General features: G+C 45.4%; 1 protein-coding gene across 1 annotated transcript in view; it reads left to right on the top strand.

Moving 5' to 3' along the window:
* The window catches only part of AKNA (AT-hook transcription factor), a 127,572-nt gene that overhangs the window by 22,379 nt on the left and 83,985 nt on the right, over positions 1-21,208 (top strand). The window contains 3 exon segments of the mRNA XM_030207293.1: positions 7,414-8,490; positions 8,493-8,686; positions 15,041-15,115. Coding sequence (XP_030063153.1) covers positions 7,414-8,490; positions 8,493-8,686; positions 15,041-15,115 — 1,346 coding nt within the window.

Genomic DNA, 21,208 nt, shown 5'->3' with positions numbered 1-21,208 from the left:
CCCCAAAAAGACATTGCTGGCGAACTGGACCAAGCCTCTAAGTAATCCCCACATTCCCAAGATCGAGTCCCAGTACCAGATCCATGGGGACCCAGAGCTGATGCGCACTCAGTTGCCTCATGACTCTGGAGTTGTGGATTTGGCCCTAAAGAAGGCCAAGAGTTCTAGGGAGCATGCTTCGGCGCCCCCGGGCAAAGACTCTAGAACCTTGGACTTCTTTGGGAGGAAGGCCTACCATTCTTCTATGCTCGTGGCCAAGATTCAGTCCTACCAGCTCTACATGAGCATACACATGCGGAACAATGTGCGGCAGTTGGGCTTGGTGGACAAGCTCCCCCCTGAGCAAGCCAAGCCATTTCAGGAGGTGGTCAGGCAGCTGAAGGCGTGCAGAAAATTCCTGGCCAGAGGGGTGTATGACACCTTTGATGTTGCGTCCAGGGCCGCTGCTCAAGGTGTGGTGATGCGCAGACTCTCATGGCTGCGTGCCTCCGACCTGGAGAATAGAATCCAGCAGCGGATTGCGGACTCGCCTTGCCGTGCGGATAATATTTTTGGAGAAAAAGTCGAGCAGGTGGTAGAGCAGCTCCACCAACGGGACACCGCATTCGACAAGTTCTCCCGCCGGCAGCTTTCAGCCTCTACCTCTACAGGTGGAAAATTTTTTTGGGGAAGGAAGACTGTTCCCTACTCTTCTGGCAAGCGTAGGTACAATCCTCCTTCTCGACAGCCTGTGGCCCAGGCTAAGCCCCAGCGCGCTTGCTCTCGTCAGCAGTGTGCGACTCAGCAAGGCCCCTCGGCTCCCCAGCAAAAGCAAGGGACGAGCTTTTGACTGGCTCCAGCAGAGCATAGCCGACATCCAAGTGTCAGTGCCGGGCGACCTGCCAGTCAGAGGGAGGTTGAAAGCTTTTCACCAAAGGTGGCCTCTCATAACCTCCGATCAGTGGGTTCTCCAAATAGTCCAGCAAGGATACACCCTCAATTTGCCCTCAAAACCTCCAAATTGTCCACCGGGAGCTCAGTCTTACAGCTTCCAACACAAGCAGGTACTTGCAGAGGAACTCTCCGCCCTTCTCAGCGCCAATGCGGTCGAGCCCGTGCCATCCGGGCAAGAAGGGCTGGGATTCTATTCCAGGTACTTCCTTGTGGAAAAGAAAACAGGGGGGATGCGTCCCATCCTAGACCTAAGGGCCCTGAACAAATATCTGGTCAAAGAAAAGTTCAGGATGCTTTCCCTGGGCACCCTTCTCCCCATGATTCAGGAAAACAATTGGCTATGCTCTCTGGACTTGAAGGACGCCTACACGCACATCCCGATACTGCCAGCTCACAGACAGTATCTGCGATTTCAGCTGGGCACACGTCACTTCCAGTACTGTGTGCTACCCTTTGGGCTCGCCTCTGCGCCCAGAGTGTTCACGAAGTGCTTGGCTGTAGTAGCAGCGGCACTTCGCAGACTGGGGGTACACGTGTTCCCATATCTCGACGATTGGCTGGTGAAGAACACATCCGAGGCAGGAGCCCTGCAGTCCATGCAGATGACTATTCGCCTCCTGGAGCTACTGGGGTTTGTGATAAATTATCCAAAATCCCATCTTCTCCCAGTGCAGAAACTCGAATTCATAGGAGCTCTGCTGGATTCTCAGACGGCTCGCGCCTATCTCCCAGAGACGAGAGCCAACAACTTGTTGTCCCTCGTCTCGCGGGTGCGAGCGTCCCAGCAGATCACAGCTCGGCAGATGTTGAGATTGCTGGGCCACATGGCCTCCACAGTTCATGTGACTCCCATGGCCCATCTTCACATGAGATCTGCTCAATGGACCCTAGCTTCCCAGTGGTTTCAGGCTGCTGGGGATCTAGAAGACGTGATCCACCTGTCCACGAGTTTTCTCAAATCCCTGTATTGGTGGACGATTTGGTCCAATTTGACTCTGGGACGTCCTTTCCAAATTCCTCAGCCACAAAAAGTGCTGACCACGGATGCGTCTCTCCTGGGGTGGGGAGCTCATGTCGATGGGCTTCACACCCAAGGAAGCTGGTCCCTCCAGGAACGCGATCTGCAGATCAATCTTCTGGAGTTACAAGCGATCTGGAACGCTCTGAAGGCTTTCAGAGATCGGCTGTCCCACCAAATTATCCAAATTCAGACAGACAACCAGGTTGCCATGTATTACGTCAACAAGCAGGGGGGCACCGGATCTCGCCCCCTGTGTCAGGAAGCCGTCAGCATGTGGCTCTGGGCTCGCCGTCACGGCATGGTGCTCCAAGCCACATATCTGGCAGGCGTAAACAACAGTCTGGCCGACAGGTTGAGCAGGATTATGCAACCTCACGAGTGGTCGCTCAATTCCCGTGTAGTGCGACAGATCTTCCAGGTGTGGGGCACCCCCTTGGTAGATCTTTTCACATCTCGAGCCAACCACAAAGTCCCTCAGTTCTGTTCCAGGCTTCAGGCCCACGGCAGACTGGCATCGGATGCCTTCCTCCTGGACTGGGGGGAAGGTCTGCTGTATGCTTATCCTCCCATACCTCTGGTGGGGAAGACTTTGTTGAAACTCAAGCAAGACCGAGGCACCATGATTCCGATTGCTCCCTTTTGGCCGCGTCAGATCTGGTTCCCTCTTCTTCTGGAGTTGTCCTCCGAAGAACCGTGGAGATTGGAGTGTTTTCCGACCCTCATCACACAGGACAAAGGGGCGCTTCTGCATCCCAACCTCCGGTCCCTGGCTCTCACGGCCTGGATGTTGAGGGCGTAGACTTTGCCTCTTTGGGTCTGTCAGAGGGTGTCTCCCGTATCTTGCTTGCTTCCAGGAAAGATTCCACTAAGAGGAGTTACTTCTTTCTGTGGAGGAGGTTTGCCGTCTGGTGTGACAGCAAGGCCCTAGATCCTCGCTCTTGTCCTACACAGACCCTGCTTGAATACCTTCTGCACTTGTCTGAGTCTGGTCTCAAGACCAACTCTGTAAGGGTTCACCTTAGTGCAATCAGTGCATACCATTACCGTGTGGAAGGTAAGCCGATCTCAGGACAGCCTTTAGTTGTTCGCTTCATGAGAGGTTTGCTTTTGTCAAAGCCCCCTGTCAAGCCTCCTACAGTGTCATGGGATCTCAATGTTGTTCTCACCCAGCTGATGAAACCTCCTTTTGAGCCACTGAATTCCTGCCATCTGAAGTACTTGACCTGGAAGGTCATTTTCTTGGTGGCAGTTACTTCAGCTCGTAGAGTCAGTGAGCTTCAGGCCCTGGTAGCCCAGGCCCCTTACACCAAATTTCATCATAACAGAGTAGTCCTCCGCACTCACCCTAAGTTCTTGCCAAAGGTTGTGTCGGAGTTCCATCTGAACCAGTCAATTGTCTTGCCAACATTCTTTCCCCGTCCTCATTCCTGCCCTGCTGAACGTCAGCTGCACACATTGGACTGCAAGAGAGCATTGGCCTTCTGTCTGGAGCGGACACAGCCCAACAGACAGTCCGCCCAATTGTTTGTTTCTTTTGATCCCAACAGGAGGGGAGTGGCTGTGGGAAAACGCACCATATCCAATTGGCTAGCAGATTGCATTTCCTTCACTTACGCCCAGGCTGGGCTGGCTCTTGAGGGTCATGTCACGGCTCATAATGTTAGAGCCATGGCAGCGTCGGTAGCCCACTTGAAGTCAGCCACTATTGAAGAGATTTGCAAAGCTGCGACGTGGTCATCTGTCCACACATTCACATCTCATTACTGCCTGCAGCAGGATACCCGACGCGACAGTCGGTTCGGGCAGTCAGTGCTTCAGAATCTGTTCGGGGTTTAGAATCCAACTCCACCCCCCTAGGCCCATGTTTGTTCTGTTCCAGGCTGCACTCTCAGTTGGTAAATTTTTTAGGTCAATCTCAGTTATGTCCTCGCCGTTGCGAGGCCCAATTGACCATGGTTGTTGTTTTGAGTGAGCCTGGGGGCTAGGGATACCCCAGTCGTGAGAACAAGCAGCCTGCTTGTCCTCGGAGAAAGCGAATGCTACATACCTGTAGAAGGTATTCTCCGAGGACAGCAGGCTGATTGTTCTCACAAACCCGCCCGCCTCCCCTTTGGAGTTGTGTCTTCCCTTCTCTTTGTCTTGCTACATATGAGACTGGCCGGCACGAGCCGGTTCGGGCGGGAAGACGGCCGCGCATGCGCGGTGCGCATCGGCGCGCGAGGACTAGCAAAGGACTTTGCTAGAAAGTGTTCCGATTGGAGGGGCTGCCGTGGACGTCACCCATCAGTGAGAACAATCAGCCTGCTGTCCTCGGAGAATACCTTCTACAGGTATGTAGCATTCGCTTTATTGGCTTAAATTGCTGTTAACTGGCACCAGTTGGCAGTTGTACTCGCATCTGATCCTAGTTGCTATTTTGAAAGCTGTGTGCTGATTTTCTGTAATAAGCAACTTTCTTGGGGGTGTGGGCATGGGAGGGGGCATGGGTGTGTCAGGGGCATGCCTAGGAGTTATGCACACATGCTATAGAATACTAGGGGTTACATAAGTACATAAGTACATAAGTAGTGCCATACTGGGAAAGACCAAAGGTCCATCTAGCCCAGCATCCTGTCACCGACAGTGGCCAATCCAGGTCAAGGGCACCTGGCACGCTCCCCAAACGTAAAAACATTCCAGACAAGTTATACCTAAAAATGAGGAATTTTTCCAGTCCATTTAATAGCGGTCTATGGACTTGTCCTTTAGGAATCTATCTAACCCCTTTTTAAACTCCGTCAAGCTAACCGCCCGTACCACGTTCTCCGGCAATGAATTCCAGAGTCTAATTACACGTTGGGTGAAGAAAAATTTTCTCCGATTCGTTTTAAATTTACCACACTGTAGCTTCAACTCATGCCCTCTAGTCCTAGTATTTTTGGATAGCGTGAACAGTCGCTTCACATCCACCCGATCCATTCCACTCATTATTTTATACACTTCTATCATATCTCCCCTCAGCCGTCTCTTCTCCAAGCTGAAAAGCCCTAGCCTTCTCAGCCTCTCTTCATAGGAAAGTCGTCCCATCCCCACTATCATTTTCGTCGCCCTTCGCTGTACCTTTTCCAATTCTACTATATCTTTTTTGAGATACGGAGACCAGTACTGAACACAATACTCCAGGTGCGGTGTCTAACTGCCAACAGCTAGGTGTGAGCACTTAACACCAGCCTTTGACATGGCGTAAGTGCTCACACCTAAAGTTAATGCCGAGGTGACAAACTTACATGGAACTGCCATTATAGAATTTGTGTTCAGCGCACATCATCCCAACACTTAAATTTTTATAGTACAGCTTCTACTTTATTTTCAAATATTTTAATTCATTTAACAAATGCTTAAATACCCCAGATCATTCAACCGCATTCACACAAACACTCTTCCAAAAACCTATTCTCACTAATACATCAATAACTAACTGCCATAAAGCACATCTGAACAGCTTACCACCCTCAGCTGTGCTGTGGTAAGCAGAGCTCTTTATCTATATATGACCAAGTTAAGAGTCACAACACTTCCCTCCTGTGATCTAAATCTTTACAAGTCCTTTACAATCCAGGTTTGTCATCCACTTTCGTTATGCAAAAGCCTCTTTCATGCAGAGAGTGTCTTTCAAATCCTTAAATTCTTGTTTCATGCAGAGAGTATCCTTAAATTCATGATAATATCCAAGTCCTTGCATATCTTTAGTTCAGATGGTTAGCAGTAGTTAAACCCAAAATTGCTTACAGCCACACACATATATTCAGTTCGCCATGCTTCTGACCCAGACTCTACACAGCCTGTGTTTCACTGTTAAAGCTTCATCAGGAGTCGGGTTCCTAAACAAACACAAAAATAACGAGGCATGTTGAAGATTCTGCAGGTCTCTCTTACATAACCCACTTTTCTATCTAACCTTTAAGACAATTTTACTCACTTTTGAATAATTCTCACAGCTTATGGGTACTGCGTGGGAAGGTTCAACCCCACACGACTGCATTCACACTCCAGCGTTCAAATGCCAGCGCATGAGTGCGGGTACCAGCACTTCTCTCTGATTTAAAGTCTTAAAACCCCACCCTCTCTTCTTCTAAACAGCCAACCATTCCACTTCCCTGTTTAAGCCAGCTGGCTCGATAGTGTTCCACTGAAAAATGATACGCTGCTCCCAACAAAGGAGCCTTAAAGGCATATTACCCCCTCTACTGCTCTTACGAGCCTGATGCAGCACGACAAACCGTAAATCCTGAAGCATATGTCCTGCCGTGCTTCAGTGCGCTACCAACAGAGCCTCTTGCTTGCCCAAGCGAATATTACTTAGATGTTGAGCAATTCTGTTTTTAACTTTCCTTATAGTGTGCCCCACATACCACAGTCCACATGGACAACTGATTCCATATACACATTGAGCAGTATTACAGTCTGTTCTAGACTGCAATTTAAACATACGCCCCTTCGAATATGGGATCTCTACCATAGCTGTCTGTAATGCGTACCTACAGTACACACAATTTCCACAAATCATGTGTCCTGCTTGCACCTCTTCCACTTGCCTTTCTTCCATGGTCTTATACTGGGAGAAAATTTCTCCCATATTCCTCCCTCGTGTATATGTAAAACGGGGGCATTCCTTAAACGCTTCATGTACGGCTAAAATGGGCCATAACCGTTTGATCAATTTCTCAATTGCCATGCTGCCTGTGGTATCTAGTACCACAGCACAGCTGAGGGTGGTAAGCTGTTCAGATGTGCTTTATGGCAGTTAGTTATTGATGTATTAGTGAGAATAGGTTTATGGAAGAGTGTTTGTGTGAATGCGGTTGAATGATCTGGGGTATTTAAGCATTTGTTAAATGGATTAAAATATTTGAAAATGAAGTAGAAGCTGTACTATAACTGTTTGGTCTGACATAGGTATCTATTAAATTACAGTTATTTAGAGATTAAACCTGGTGCAATATAGAGTGTGACATTAAATTTTGGTGCCATTTGTAAAATTTACCCCCATGTGTGTACAGTCAGTGTTAAAATGTTTGCACTGTGGTTTGCCTCTGCTCAGTAGCTCACACAAATATGAGATGCAACATACCCAGGTATTTTTGGTGCACATACTTTGTGGCTGTCTGTTTTCAAAAAGAATTAATGCGAGGAGTTTATCTTTAAAAATGAGCTGCAAGTTAATGTGCCTAAATGCAACGTGGGCTATTCAAAATTCCTTCATGTACAAAAATTCTTTGGAAGTTCTATGTATATCTTCTTTTAGTTTTAAGTGTCAGCTGGAATCAGTTGTTTAATTTTCAACTGTTTTTAAAAATGTTGATATATTTGCTATCCTGTTGCTGTAAATGTTGAAAGGGAAGCACACCGAAGAGAATATTGAACTACTTACATGTCTCTTGTGGAGATCGTAATGCTGTCTGTCTTTGTTTGCTTTCTAGATGCCACCCAAAGGTATGAAGGGATATTGGAGGCCCCAAATACATTAACATACTGGCAGCCAGTGAGGGACAGGCAATTGGACATGACTGAAGATGAGCAGGACAGAGGAAGCTCTGCTGATTCGGAAAGGCAAGAAGTTTATGACGAGACAGAAAGTGGTGGAGAAAGCTATCCAGATCTCCCTTATGATGGGCATTATGAGTCGAACTACAGCCTGAGCCCTGAAGCCATCCAGGACACACAGGATCTGTACAAAGAATACAGGAAGACACTTGTGTTTACATTAAATGGTGGTGAGGAGCTTTGGGAGCCCTCCATCACTAGTCCTTGCCAATCCAAAGCTCAGGCAGGTGTTTCTAATGTATCCGTTGTGGGCTCTGATACTTATCCCAACCAATACAGAACTCCAGCAGAAATCTTCCATCAGTTGGATGAGGGTTCTAGGAGCACTTCAACAGGTGGCTTTGGAAGTATCAGCCAGTTTGGTGAGACCATGGCCTTTCCAACATCACTATCGGCTGCTTTGGTTGAGGTAGAAAAGAAAACAGTGGAGTCAAGTCCATTAACTGTTTCTAATAGGTGGAACCCAAATGAAAGCCTCCAGAGCCACCTTTCAATGTTGGAACTTCATGACAAACCTGGCATCGATTCAGAGACCTTTCCTGAATTCTCTTATGTTGACAATGTGGAAGAATCTATAGCAGTTGTACCCAAGATGTGTACAAGAAGAGATAGTATCTCGCTCACTCAAATGTCATCCAGCAAACCTTTTAGAAAACTTCAAGGTCTTCCATCATCTCCTGCTCCTCAACAGGTAAAAACCCACTACCTGCACCAGGTACAAAAGCTGAAGAGAGCAGTCCCTGCGGTGATTCCTTCCAAACATACCCGGCAGTCCAGGTCACTCAGCCCCATCACATCAGAATCAAAATCTTCAAAAACAACTCTGCATAGACCTTCACCTTCCACAGACTCTGTGAAGTATGGCCGAGGGCAGCTACATTATCCTTTACCAGATTTTTCCAAGGTAGGACCCCGTGTGAAGTTTCCTAAGGATGACCAGAGTTACCGGCCCCCAGAGGACGCAACAGGCCCGTGAAACCGTCAGGATCTGAGGCTCCTCTTGTCTTTAAGTCTCCAGCAGAGATTGTCCGGGAGGTTCTCCTCAGCAAGTGGGAAGGTTCTCCCCAGAAACTAGCCACTTCTGATGCAAGGATTCCTGAGGAATTCAAGTCCCCAAAACAAGCCACTGAGCTGGTGCATCAACTCCAGGTAATTCAGGGGAGGAGAGGGCACCAAAAGCTCAAAGTATGAATGTGTACATCAGGAAGGGTTACCATCTCAGGAAGAGAAAAAAGGCACCTGCTTGAACTAATGCAGAAAATGTGCAGTGGCTTGAGATGCCAAAACCTCAATGGTATCATTTGAGAAAATAATTTAACATGTATTCAGCGCCATTCATCCTATAAAATACTTACTTCTGTTCAGGCCGGTCTTAGGCAGGGGCGACATGGGCAGTCACACAGGGCCTTGTGCTCCCAGGGGCCCCATGGCAGCCTTAGCATCTCCCTCCCACTCCCTGCTTCAGCTGTCATTGCCGTCTCCTGTTCTCAATCTATTTGCTTTGGTCAGCTGTCTCCTATTCCCTTTCAGCTCCCTGTAGCACTGCCTTCTTCAATCCCTATAACCAGCCCCTCCAAATGACACAATGATTACAATTTGGAACTAATTAGATGAAACCAATACTTCCTCTGTGTACATCCGTATGCTACACAAGTCAGCTTCTTTGAAAATATAAGTGAGGTCCAATAAAAATGCTACCAACAATAAAGAACGACAACGTGGATAGAGCAGTTCATAGATTTGCATGCTTTGTTTGGGTAAGGGGATGAGAGGTGTGTGGAGGAGAAGGAAAGGGAGACCAAACTCATGGGCTTCAGCGGCCGTCTCAATCTAACCGCCTTCAGCTCTCTCCTACCCCGCTCCCTTAGTTGCAGCTAGCAGCACTGCTGCCTTCTTCAATTTTCTGGGCCACTGGCAGCGTCAGTGAGATAAACACAACTGCCTTCGGCAGCCTGGAAGCTTTCTCTCTGCTGCAATTTCCTGTCCCGCATAAGCGGGATGCTGCAACAGAAGGAGAGCTTCCAGGGCTGCTGAAAGCAGTGTGCTTACCTCACTGACGCTGCATGTGGCCCGGAAAATTGAAGAAGCAAGCAAATCTTTGAGCTGCTGTATCCACGTTGTTGGTAACATTTTCATTGGACCTTGCTTATATTTTCAAATTAGTTCTAAATCGTAATCAATTTGTCATTTGGAGGGGCTGGTTTATAGGGACTCACTCTATTCTAATGATTTCAATTAGTAAAGGGCCAGCAAAACAGACATTATGAGTATCAGGTGCTTAACAATCAGACTTACTATTTATAAGTACAGTTTAAAAAAAATATTAATTAGGTTGAGACCTGGGAACATTTGACATCTTTTTTTCCTATGTCGTACATCAAAAGAAAAAGATGGCATGTGGGAACTTGCTCCTTTTGCTTTGTGGAATGCAGTGGTGTATTATAAAAATGCACTTTCCTTTTTTTTTTATTACTAATATTTCACAGAGAAGGTATTGAATAATGAGGGAAGGGTTTCCTTACTGCAGAACTATCCAGAGTCAGTCTAAATGTGCCAACATTGTCCAGTTGAGCACACTATTAGCCGCCAAGTTCATACTATGTTAATTATGTTCATACGAAAATAAATCTGTTGGCTCAGGCTGCTTGCTATATGAATATTCAGTCAGTGTTTCATTATTGCTACCAAGTATTACATATTAAGGGCATTTGTTTTAATTCTTATCCAGTCCTCACATGCACATGTTTTTGCTTTTTGAACCCAAAGGTTTCCTATGATAGCATTGTGCTTATTTGAATTAGTTTTTCTGTACAAGTTGTGCTTGATTTGACTTTATTTGAAATAAAAAAATTTAAAACATCTTGTCAACAAGGGGCAGGGCTCGGTGGGGGCAGGGGGCCCCACTGAACTGGTCTGCGCAGGGCCCCGCAATTGCTAGGACCGGCCCTGCTTCTGTTATATACTAGGGGGAGTCAATATGCAAAGCCACAGCTGCTATTTAAAGATAAGATTATTTATTTATTTAGATTTTGCTCACACCTTTTTCAGTAGTAGCTCAAGGTGAGTTACATTCAGGTACTCTGGATATTTCTCTATCCCAGGAGGGCTCACAATCTAAGTTTGTACCAGAAGCAATGGAGTGTTAAGTGACTTGACCAAGATCACAAGGAGCAGCAGTGGGATTTGAACTGGCCACTTCTGAATTACAAGACCAGTGTTCTAACCACTAGACCACTCCTCCACTCCTTTTTTACTTATTTGTATGCCCACTATTCAGTAGCCCTATCTGGGTTAGGAACCCAAATGAAAGCCTCCAGAGCCACCTTTTAATTTTGGAACTTCATGACAAACCTGGTATCGATTCAGAGACCCTTCCTGAATTCTCTTATGTTGACAATGTGGAAGAATCTATAGCAGTTGTACCCAAGATGTCTACAAGGAGAGATAGTCTCTCGCTCACTCAAATGATTTGGAGTTTTTTGGATTTAGCTGATACATTTTTTTTCGGTAGCAGATCATATTCAATTACATTCAGGTGCAGTAGGTTAATGATCCCGCCTTGTTGTTCTGGATCTTGCGCTACCTCCAGATGTTTTCTTTTCTCTCCTGCCCCTGCACACCAGAGAGCTGCCTGTCTTCACCAATGGATGCATCTTCTTTGCCTCCTTCCTCTTCATTATTCTCATCATAGACTTATTTTAATTCATTTTCTTTTCTCTTCCATACCAAAGTTCTTGCTAGTCTTTCTTCATCTTCTTATTAGGTCCTATGCCCCAACTCTTCTCAAAAATTCCAACTTAGGACCACTTTCCTCCATTCTTATTCTTGTTAACTTAATCCTAACTGAGGGTCAGTTCCTCCAGATGATGGAAGGACACAATTGTTGGGCCCCTACTTTAACAAACTCAATTCCAACACAATCATTCTTGCAAACTATTATCTCAAAAGTAGTAGGATTGGTGATTCTAATATGGCTTCAATCCTTCTTGACAAAAAAATCAGTTTCCTCCACCCCCATCAGTTCAGCGTTTGTGAACATCACATCACAGAATCTTGTCCTCTTTCTCTTATGGGTGAAGCCAGCAGTAATTAAACTTTCCCTTGTAGTGTCCTTAGATCTGTCAGCCACCTTTGATTTGTTCAACCCTCAGCACCTTCTGTCCAGCTTATCTACTCTTGGAATAGGAGCAGGGTTGTTATGAAATGGTTCAGGTCCTACATATCAGATCATTCTTTCCGAGTGAAAACTGATACCTTGCTATCCAAGCTTTATGCCCTGATGCTTGGGGTACTGCAGGACTCCATCTTGGCTCCTATTGTGTTTCTTAGTCCACTCACCAAATTCAGACTTTAGACATCAGTCCTTTCTTGTTTGTGGATTTCATCCAGTTGCTTCATTATGTTGATCCTACCTTGCTCAATGTGTGTTTAGCCACAGTGGCTGCTTGGCTGTGACCAGTAATATCATTCTTAATCCTAGCAAATGCTATTCTATTAGCTGATAGGTAGCCATGATATTCCCTCATCTCCCCACTACTATTGGGACTACCTATTAGCTTAACTCTTCATTGAAAGTAGAGAATTGCACAGGGACAGAAATTTCACACGTACCCACCCATACCCGCTAAGATCCATTCCATCCCCTCAATTAATCTCCTCCATCCCCACCTGTACCCACAGGACACAACGCTATTATTTACTTGCTCACAGCCCTCTGTTTCTTCCCTACCTCAACAGCTTCCTATGGTTTTTGGATGGTATTCACTGTTCACCCAGTGAGTGTTCCAGCTGCCTGCCTGGACATTCCAAGCCTCATTCTGGTGCTCCGATTGCCTCTTTGTACATTCCAAGCCTCATTCTGGAGTCATCAGAGATTTTGACTGCACTCGCGATGCAATCCCGTGGCAACATCTTTCATCCCTGTAGGAATCCCACAGGTTCCGCAAAATTTCCACAATCTTCATTCCCATGCAGCTCTCTAACTGAAAGTTAGTGGAGTGTCCCCTGGCTATATGAGATTCAAAGGTAAGCTCATTGTCATCATCATCAAAACTTGTTTATTGGCCCTCTGCGGAATCAGAGCCATATGTTCCTTCTTGACCAAGGATGCTGTCCATACACTCACCCATGCTTTTGTCACTAATCGGATTGAGTACTGTAACTCCTTTTTCAATGGCTTGCTCTGAGGAGGCTACAGCTCATTCAAAACACTGCCATTCAGTTACTCCACTGTGTGCAGCCTAGAGAGCACATCACCCCATTATTTCTCGAGTACCACTGGTTGCCCATCAGTTACAAGATCAAGATTTTAGTTATGACCTTCAAGGCAATTGCCCTGCACAGGTACCAGATATCAAGATGAAAGGTCCTTGAGGCCGCTACGGCACCAAAGTCAGGATACCAGTTCTGTCTGAGGCCTTTGTGCTTAGAAGGGCCAGGGATAAGTTCAGAGTGGCAACAAAACTGGTAAACGATCTCGGTCATAAAACATATAGGGCTAGGCTTAGGGACCTCAACCTGTAAATGCTGGAAGAGACAGGAGAGAGGGGATATTGATAGAGACGTTTAAATACCTCAGTGGTGTTAATGTACAGGAGGTGAGCCTTTTTCAAATGAAGGAAAACTCTGGAATGAGGGGGCATACAATGAAGTTAAAAGGAAATAGGCTTAGGAGGAATCTAAGAAAATACTCTTTCACGGAAAGGGTGGGATGCATGGAATGGCCTCTCAGTGGAGGTTGTGGAGATGGACTGGTGTCAGAGTTTAAGAAAGCGTGGGACAGGCATTTGGAATCCCTTAGGAAAGAAAGAGTTAGTGGTTACTTCGGATGGGCAGACTGGATGGGCCTTATGGCCCTTATCTGCCATCATGTTTTTATGTGGTCACTCCTATATAGATTTCATATTGCAGTATACTGCTTATGTACTACGCAGATGGTGTTATGTAGTGGTTTAGTTTTGTATTGATTGTTTTCGGTGTCTTGTCTTTAAAGAAGTTAGAATTTCACTTTTCTTGTATAATAGCACCAGACTGCCTGACCACCCAGTGTCCGAGACCCCAGAATGCATACAGCTGTGGTAGACAGGGAGGTCAGGCAACAAGCAGGAGGTTTTCTTAGTATACAGTGTTCACATGGGACAGTGATGTCTAGATCAGTGGTTGGCAATCCCAGCACATGTGCCAATAGCACATGAAGCTCTCTCAGCTGGCACACTGCTCACTTCAAAAGACTGGCATTTTCAAAGTACTTACCAACTCTGTCGATCAGACAGGGTAAATGCTTTTCCCACCATCACCATCACCTGGTGCAGCCCTTGTGGTACTTGTGCCAGTTCTAGGGACCAGATCAATAATGTGGCTACCCTTGATCTGGATGTTCAGGTCTTGGATAAGAACGTCAACTTGGTCCTTTAAAGAGATCTTTCAACAGCTAAAACAAAAGCCATCTTAGTTGCCCATCCCACCCTTCCTGCATCTGGATGTGGAGTGCTATCAGATATTATATTACAGAAAAAACAAAAAAAGGAGTCGATATTCAAAGCCATAAAAGTTAACTGGATAAGAAGAGCCTCGGCCTCAGTTAACTGGCACTGAGTGGCCCCAAGGGAATATTCAGTAGCGGTTAGCCAGATAGTGCCACTGGATATCCCCTCTAACCGCTAAAGCCGAAACCAGGTATTGTGTGGACATTTTGGGAGTGGAATCAGGACAGAGTTAGCAGTTAACCAGGAAAGTGCCGCTATTCAATCCTTAAACCGGTTAAGTTAACTTTCCAAATAGGACTGCATAAATAGCAGTACTATCTTTGGCCAGCTTAACTTAAGTGCCAATATTCAATCCTTAAAACGGTTATCTGGTTAAGTCCCAGCTGTCTGTATATACCCAGATATTTAATGTCAGTACCCAGATGTGACCTGCCATTGAATATCCGGGCATAATTTTGATGACGACGATCAGTTTTTTGAAAAAAGCTGGCTACCACTGACTGAATATTGACCCCCAACTTTTATTTATGTATTATCTTCTCCTTAAAGCCTTCTTCCAGTACTGGCATGTCTCATCTGCTGAGCTGAAAGCCCCAGCTCCCTGATCAACTCAGTGTGCCGGACAAGACAAACCACTTAAGAGTGGGCTGATTTTGTTTTTTTGAAGCTGTGCTGAATATCCAGGAAAGGGGAAGTGTAAGGCGGGGGAAGAGGGTGTGTGTATCAACCTAACCTGACTGTCACATCAGCTTCTTTAAGTGAAATCTCATTGGAGGGAAATGAATCTGGCCTCACTTTTTTTATTATTTTGTGGATTTTTTTTCAGTAACATATTCACACTAGCTGGTAGGAATATAAGGATCTGCTACCCATACAGTCTACCTAGCTTTTTGAAACCTGCATTGCTAAAGATGTAGTCCACTGCTAGTCATAGGGAGTTTGACCATATGTAGGAACTCATTCCTCTGAACTGCTCAATGTCTGTGTGTTTGACACACCCTCTTTCCTCTCCATAAAGGAAGACTACAACAAGCTACTGACCAAGTATGCTGAGGCGGAGAACACCATTGACTTACTGCGGCTTGGAGCCAAGGTAAGAAAATGTTGGGGGGGGGTCTCATCTATCTATTAACGCAGCCCGTACTACTGTGTTGTAAACTTCAAAAAGATTTTATATCCCTGGTGTTCAACATTCAATGACAGAAACTCATGATGTAAGGATATGCATTTGGTTGTGCTTTTGGTTTGGAAAGTTTTATGCATCTACTGAATGTGTGCTAAATCAACTTTTTTTTCTTTTTTTTCTTTTTGAGTTTTCAAATCTTTATTGCAAATATATTACAAAAAAAATGAATTGAAACATCTAAATATGTATAGCCAATAATCAACAGCTCAACAAGCATCCCAAAATTCCCCCCCCCCCCCCCCCCCAAAACAGTGTCCCTTGAGGGTCTCCTCCCAAGGTCCTGCGTGATCTAGGTCTTTGTCACTGCTCCAGGCGATCAACGTAAAACACATAGTAAGGAGATACCCAAGTGTAAGTCGGGTTACCACATTAGCTCTCCATACTTGATAGCAATCCCAGGGCTAGTGGAATGGTATAAGATGTCCATTTTTTATGGCCATCAATTTAGACATCAAGTAAAAATAATTCAGTTTTTGCAGCAACTTAGCCTCTGTAGAAACACTTGGTTGCTTCCAATCTGAAGCTAGTGTCAATCAGGCTGCTGTAAAAATATGAATAGCCAACTTATGCTGGGCAGGTTTGATCCCCATAGGCTTATGGTGAAGCAAGCAATGCTCTGCCTTCAAGGGATATGGGAACTGCAATATCCACTGCACCAAGTCAAGAACATGACCCCAATAGGGCTGAATAACAGGACAGGTCCACCAAATGTGTAACCTATCCCCAGGCATGCCACAGTTATGCCAACACATACCAGTACCAGATTTAAATAGCTTGAGAAGTCTCTGTGGTGTATAGTACCAACAGTATATAGCATTTTATGTCCATTTTCCATCAACACACTGCTCACTGAAGGCTTGAAAAGATATTTAAAATTAGGTTCTAATTTTTCATTCACAAGCAATCCCCAAGTCCTTTCCCATGCTGTATGTAATAATCTATGGGGAACGAGCCAAGATTAATGCCTAATAAAAGTGGGAAATAGAACCATCTCCCCCACCCACCCCCATTGCCCATTCTAATAAGTCATCTCTAGGCTGATTTCCTTGCGCGCTATCCAGAAATATAACGTCTGAGTTGTAATAATAAAGTGCTGATGGGGAGGCAGATCATATTCCTCTACCAACTCTTGATAGATGAGAAATTCCCCAACTTCCAAAACCTGCCCCAGTCTTGTAAACCTTTAGCTCCCCATTGATGAAATATAGTACTCATCATTCTAGGTATGAATCTCGTGCATATTGTACTGCTATTTGCAAAAAACACGTTCTCTCCATGAAAATATTATTCTAAACATCATACAAGGTTTTCAGGGAGCCTCCTATATTTACCGGTACCCTTTTGATACACTCAATGATCTAGGAGAAAGGAATCCTAGGAACCGCTCTCAGTGGTAATGATCTGACCCAGCACTGTTCAGTGCACACCCACACCCTGGGAGAGCATGAGAGCCAATCTACCAAAATTTGGAGTTGCACTGCCTGATAGTATAATAAAAAATCAGGTATTGCCATTCCACCCTTCTTCCTGGGATGATATAAGATCCCAGCCCTGACCCAAGGTGAGTGTTCATTCCAAATATAGCAAATACCTTTCTGTGTAACCTAAGAAAAAAAGTGTTTGTGATTGGAAGGTTTGTTGGAAGCCATCATTGCGTTGAAGATGCACTCGGTGTATCCTACAGCAAACCCCGACATGTGTTTAGAAGGACTCTGGACTTTTTACCACTGCAGAGTATTTATTTGACCCCTGAGGCGTCCTTTTTGCAATGAAACATGACTCCTGTCGGGTCCATTGCATTAAAGAATTCTCCATTGTTCTAGTATTGAGGGCTCTTTTGTGCTTTTGTTTGTTGTCTTGGATTGGAAGAGGCAAGGCCATAAACAGGTACAGCAATTTCAGCAAAATCATCATTTTGATGGTATTAATTCGTCCTACCCATGAAAGCCCTCTTATCTAAGTTTGGGGGGCAGATTCTGCACAAGGGGATCCTCTACCCTCTGTGTTAAATTGACTGCTAAATAATGAATGGAGTGAGGAGCCCAGCGGTATGGGAATTGAGACAGCAAAACAGGGACTGCCTCTGCAGCAAAGGAAATATTCAAAATTTCAGATTTCGTCATATTTATTTTGAACCCAGATAAAGTCCCATAGCACACAAGCTCCTCCCCCAAGCTTAGCAGTGAAGCAGCTGGGTTCATAAAGGTCAGCAACACATCATCAGCAAAAAGTTGTAGTTTATAATGAGTCCCACTCCACTGAAGCCAGTTATATTGGTACATTGCCTAATTGCCTGTTCCAATGCCTCAATCACCAAAGCAAATAGCAATGATGAGAAGGCACAGCCCTGTCTTGTTCCCCTACACAGTTGAAAAGAGCCTGTATAGATGCCATTGATTTTAATACAAGCCCCAGGGGTGGCATAGATCTGAAGCAACCAGGTAACAAATTGACCCAGAAAGCCCAACATGTCTAACAAGATGAACACAAAAGGCCCAGTGCACCCTGTCAAAGGCCTTCTCTGTGTCCAGGGATAATAAGAGCAGGGGACTTTAGTCTGTGCAACCCGCTGTATAACATGACTCGCACTACGCACATTATCATAAGTTTGCCTCCCTGCCATAAAACATGACTAGTCAACATGTATTAGTTGAGGCAAAATATGTTGTAGGTGTTGTGCTAAAATTTTTGTAAAGATTCTTTAATCGGTATTTAGAGCGAAATAGACCTTAAGGAGGCATAGTCACGGCCACGCCTATGCATGCTGCTACTCACTGGCTCCCGCCACCGCACAGGGTTCGCGGCATCCTCTGGGACCTCCTCCCACTGCTGCATGTCCTCCAGGCGCAGGGGTTCACGGCATTCCAAGACCATCCGCAGGGTCTCCTGGTGCCTCTTCTACTAGACACGCACGCATGGGGCTGCCCTTGAACCCTCGCTGGCAGCGCCCTCTCTGGAAGCACTGTGATGACGTCAGACATCTGGGAACTCTTTGAAGGTTTGCTGTCTTTTCTCCATTGCCTTGCAACAGGTCTTCCTGCATCTGGCTACTGTTTTGTTTGCTCCTGTTCCAGCCGTAGCGTCCAGACCCAGCTTCTGTTCCAGCCTCAGAGACCAGATCCAGCTTCTGTTCCTGTTCCAGCCTCGGTGACCAGTTCCAGCTTCTGCTCCTGTTCCAGTTCTTTTTTTTTTTTTTTTTTTTTCTTTTTTAAATTTCTTTATTATATTTTAACATATAAGTACATCTCCACATATTGCAACGCTCAACATATGTGTAACATATTTATCTCTTCTTCTATAACAATATTTTGCAAATAACTCTTAACAATCCTTCCCCCATTCCTCCCCCCCCCCCCTTTCTTAATGTGGTGATTTACATGTTTCTCTCATCTGTTCATAAGGTTGCCAAATTTGTTGAAACCTATGTAATTGGCCTTTTCTCAATGCGGTCAGTTTCGCCATCTGATGTAGATAATCAAGTTTATGCTTTACTACTTGAATATGTGGCACCTCTATCTGTTTCCATGCCCTTGCCACTGTCATTTTGGCTGCTGCAAAATCCTGTTCCAGTTCTGGCCTCAGTATCCAGATCCAACTTCTGCTTCTGTTTCAGCATCGGCATCCTGCTCCAGCTTCTGCTCCAGTGCCAGTACGAGCATCCAGTTCCAGCTCGTGCTCTAGCCTCTACAGCTTTTCCCTACTTCAGCTCCAGCTTCAGCATTTGGTCCAACTCGAGCTTTCTGATCTTGTCCTGTTATGTACTTCTGTCAGTCTTCCTCTGGGTGACTCTCCTACTGCCTGTTGGAGCCCATCTAACACCCAGGTTGGGTAGGCAGCGCCAGTCCAACTGCAGCCAAGGGCTTACCATCTCCAGAGTGTGACAGCACACAGTTGTGGATTTTTGTAAGCTTAGGAAGCACCCTAATAGTAGCCAATCGCCATAGCTCCATCAAACCGTCTCCTTCCTCCAAGTGATTCAATAGTCGAAGAAGTAATGGTGCCAGATGTGCTCCAAAATTTGTAATATTTATTGGAAAATCCATCGGGACCTGGGGCCTTCCCAAGTGGTAAATGTTTAATAGCCCATTGTACCTCCTCTAAAGCAATAGGACTTGAAAAGGACACCTGAGGAAGGTCCAGGTGGGCTAAATATTTCTGCTTGTCTGACACCATAGGGGATATATCTTGTGTATAGAACTTTTCATAAGGCTCCCTTTATGTCCCCTGGAGAAGTGCCAAGCCCTCTGTCATCCCTTAGAGAACCAATTTGGGATTGTCCACCTGTTTTTGCAATTTGTGGGCGAGAAGACATCTAGCCTTATTGCCAAATTCGAAACGTTGTTGCTCTACCTGTTGTAAATTTAATGGCCATGTCAGCCATCTGTAACTCAGAAAGGTTCATTCGTAAGGCTTGCAAGTCTTCCCCTCTCATAAATCCCTTGCTGCCTAGCCTGGCATTCCAAAATTGCTATCTTAGCTCACAAGGCCTGTTCTTTACTGCCTTGTGTTTTCTGTAAGTGGGCCTGTAAAGCAATTATTTTTAACCTTCATTACTGCCTTATGCCCTTTCCACAATGTAACTGGGTCAATATCCACTGTATTACTGTGTTTAGATATTCTAGAAGATCTTTTTCAAGTTGACTTATTTATCAGGTCAACTAATATAGCATAATTTAGACACCAATCTAATCCTCCCCTGTCCACGATCACTGACAGGTCCAGCAACAGGGAAGAGTGATCCGACCAAGTGTGTGGGCAGATTTGAAGTGCCTGGGCCCATTGTTGGGTAGCTAAATCCCCAAACCAATAATCTGTTCAGAGGAATAGCATGTATACTCCCTCTCCTTTGGGAAAAGGACCTCCACAAATCCACCAATCCCCATTGGGTCAAAAATGCTTGCAATGCCTTCCTGTCCTTCCAGGCATAAGTAATCCCTGTGGAGGAGTTAGCCATAGCTGGGTTTAACATGAGATTAAAATCTCCTCCAACTAGAAGATGTCCTTGCATATGAGTTAACAGCAGTTGACCTGACCCTCTCACAAAGGTTCCCTGATCCTCACTGGGAGCATAAACATTAAGTAAGGTGTAAACTATCGGGCCCAGCTGCACAATAAGAAGTTAGCGACCCTCTTTTTATCACATATTACCTTCTTAACTGACAAGGAATGCTTCGCAGATAGAGCAATCAGCACCCCTCTAGTTTTCTTTTGTACAGTATTAGAGGCATAATATAAATGGGTATATTTCAAATTCTTACAATACTTTTCATGAGCATAGAGCAGATATGTTTCTTGAACAAAAGCCAAAGCTGCCTTTGTCCACTCCAGCTTTTTAAATGACAATTGCCGTTTATAGGGAGAATTAAGATCCCCTAACATTGTAACTAATCAATGTAATTAAACCCAGATCCCTAAATATACAGGTGGAAAGTGTTCACCTAGTGCTCCCAAGGCAGCAGAAAGACTAAGATTCTCCCAGAAGACAAGTCCCCCCAAAACCCCTCATACTCCACCCCAAAACTAAGTCCCCCCTTCCCCACTGCATCCTCTCCCTCCCTCCATTAATAGCAAAGTAAGAAAGGCATCTCTCTTGAGGTGCCCCCTCAAGAGGAAGTGTAGTCCAAAGATAATTCCCCCCCCTCCCACCCCCGTGGTTACAATACCCTCCAGAGGGCCCAAGAGGTCCCCTACCGAACAGCTGATCACTTATGGAAAATTCATACCAGTAACTAGCAACCAGAACATCCAACAATGTGTTCCAAAACCAAATGAATGATTGCAGGGCATCAGCACCTTATTCATAAGTTGAGCCTGTCCACAAATGCAGTGGTAGCGCCCAGAGTGGCCAGAAAACATCCAGAGCTCACGACCGTTACTCAGTCTTCTCAGGATGTGGCCGATGCAGGTAATTTTTCGCTAAATGCTGACACTTCAGGCGGCCAGATCCTTTGGTAACCCACTGTCACTTTGGTTTGCTAGAAAGACTCAAGGTGGGCTTGA

The sequence above is a fragment of the Microcaecilia unicolor genome, chromosome 6 (assembly GCF_901765095.1).
Source record: "Microcaecilia unicolor chromosome 6, aMicUni1.1, whole genome shotgun sequence".
Classification (NCBI taxonomy): domain Eukaryota; kingdom Metazoa; phylum Chordata; class Amphibia; order Gymnophiona; family Siphonopidae; genus Microcaecilia; species Microcaecilia unicolor.
The sequence above is the reverse complement of the archived record's forward strand: the minus strand, read 5'-3'. Positions and strand labels throughout refer to the sequence as shown.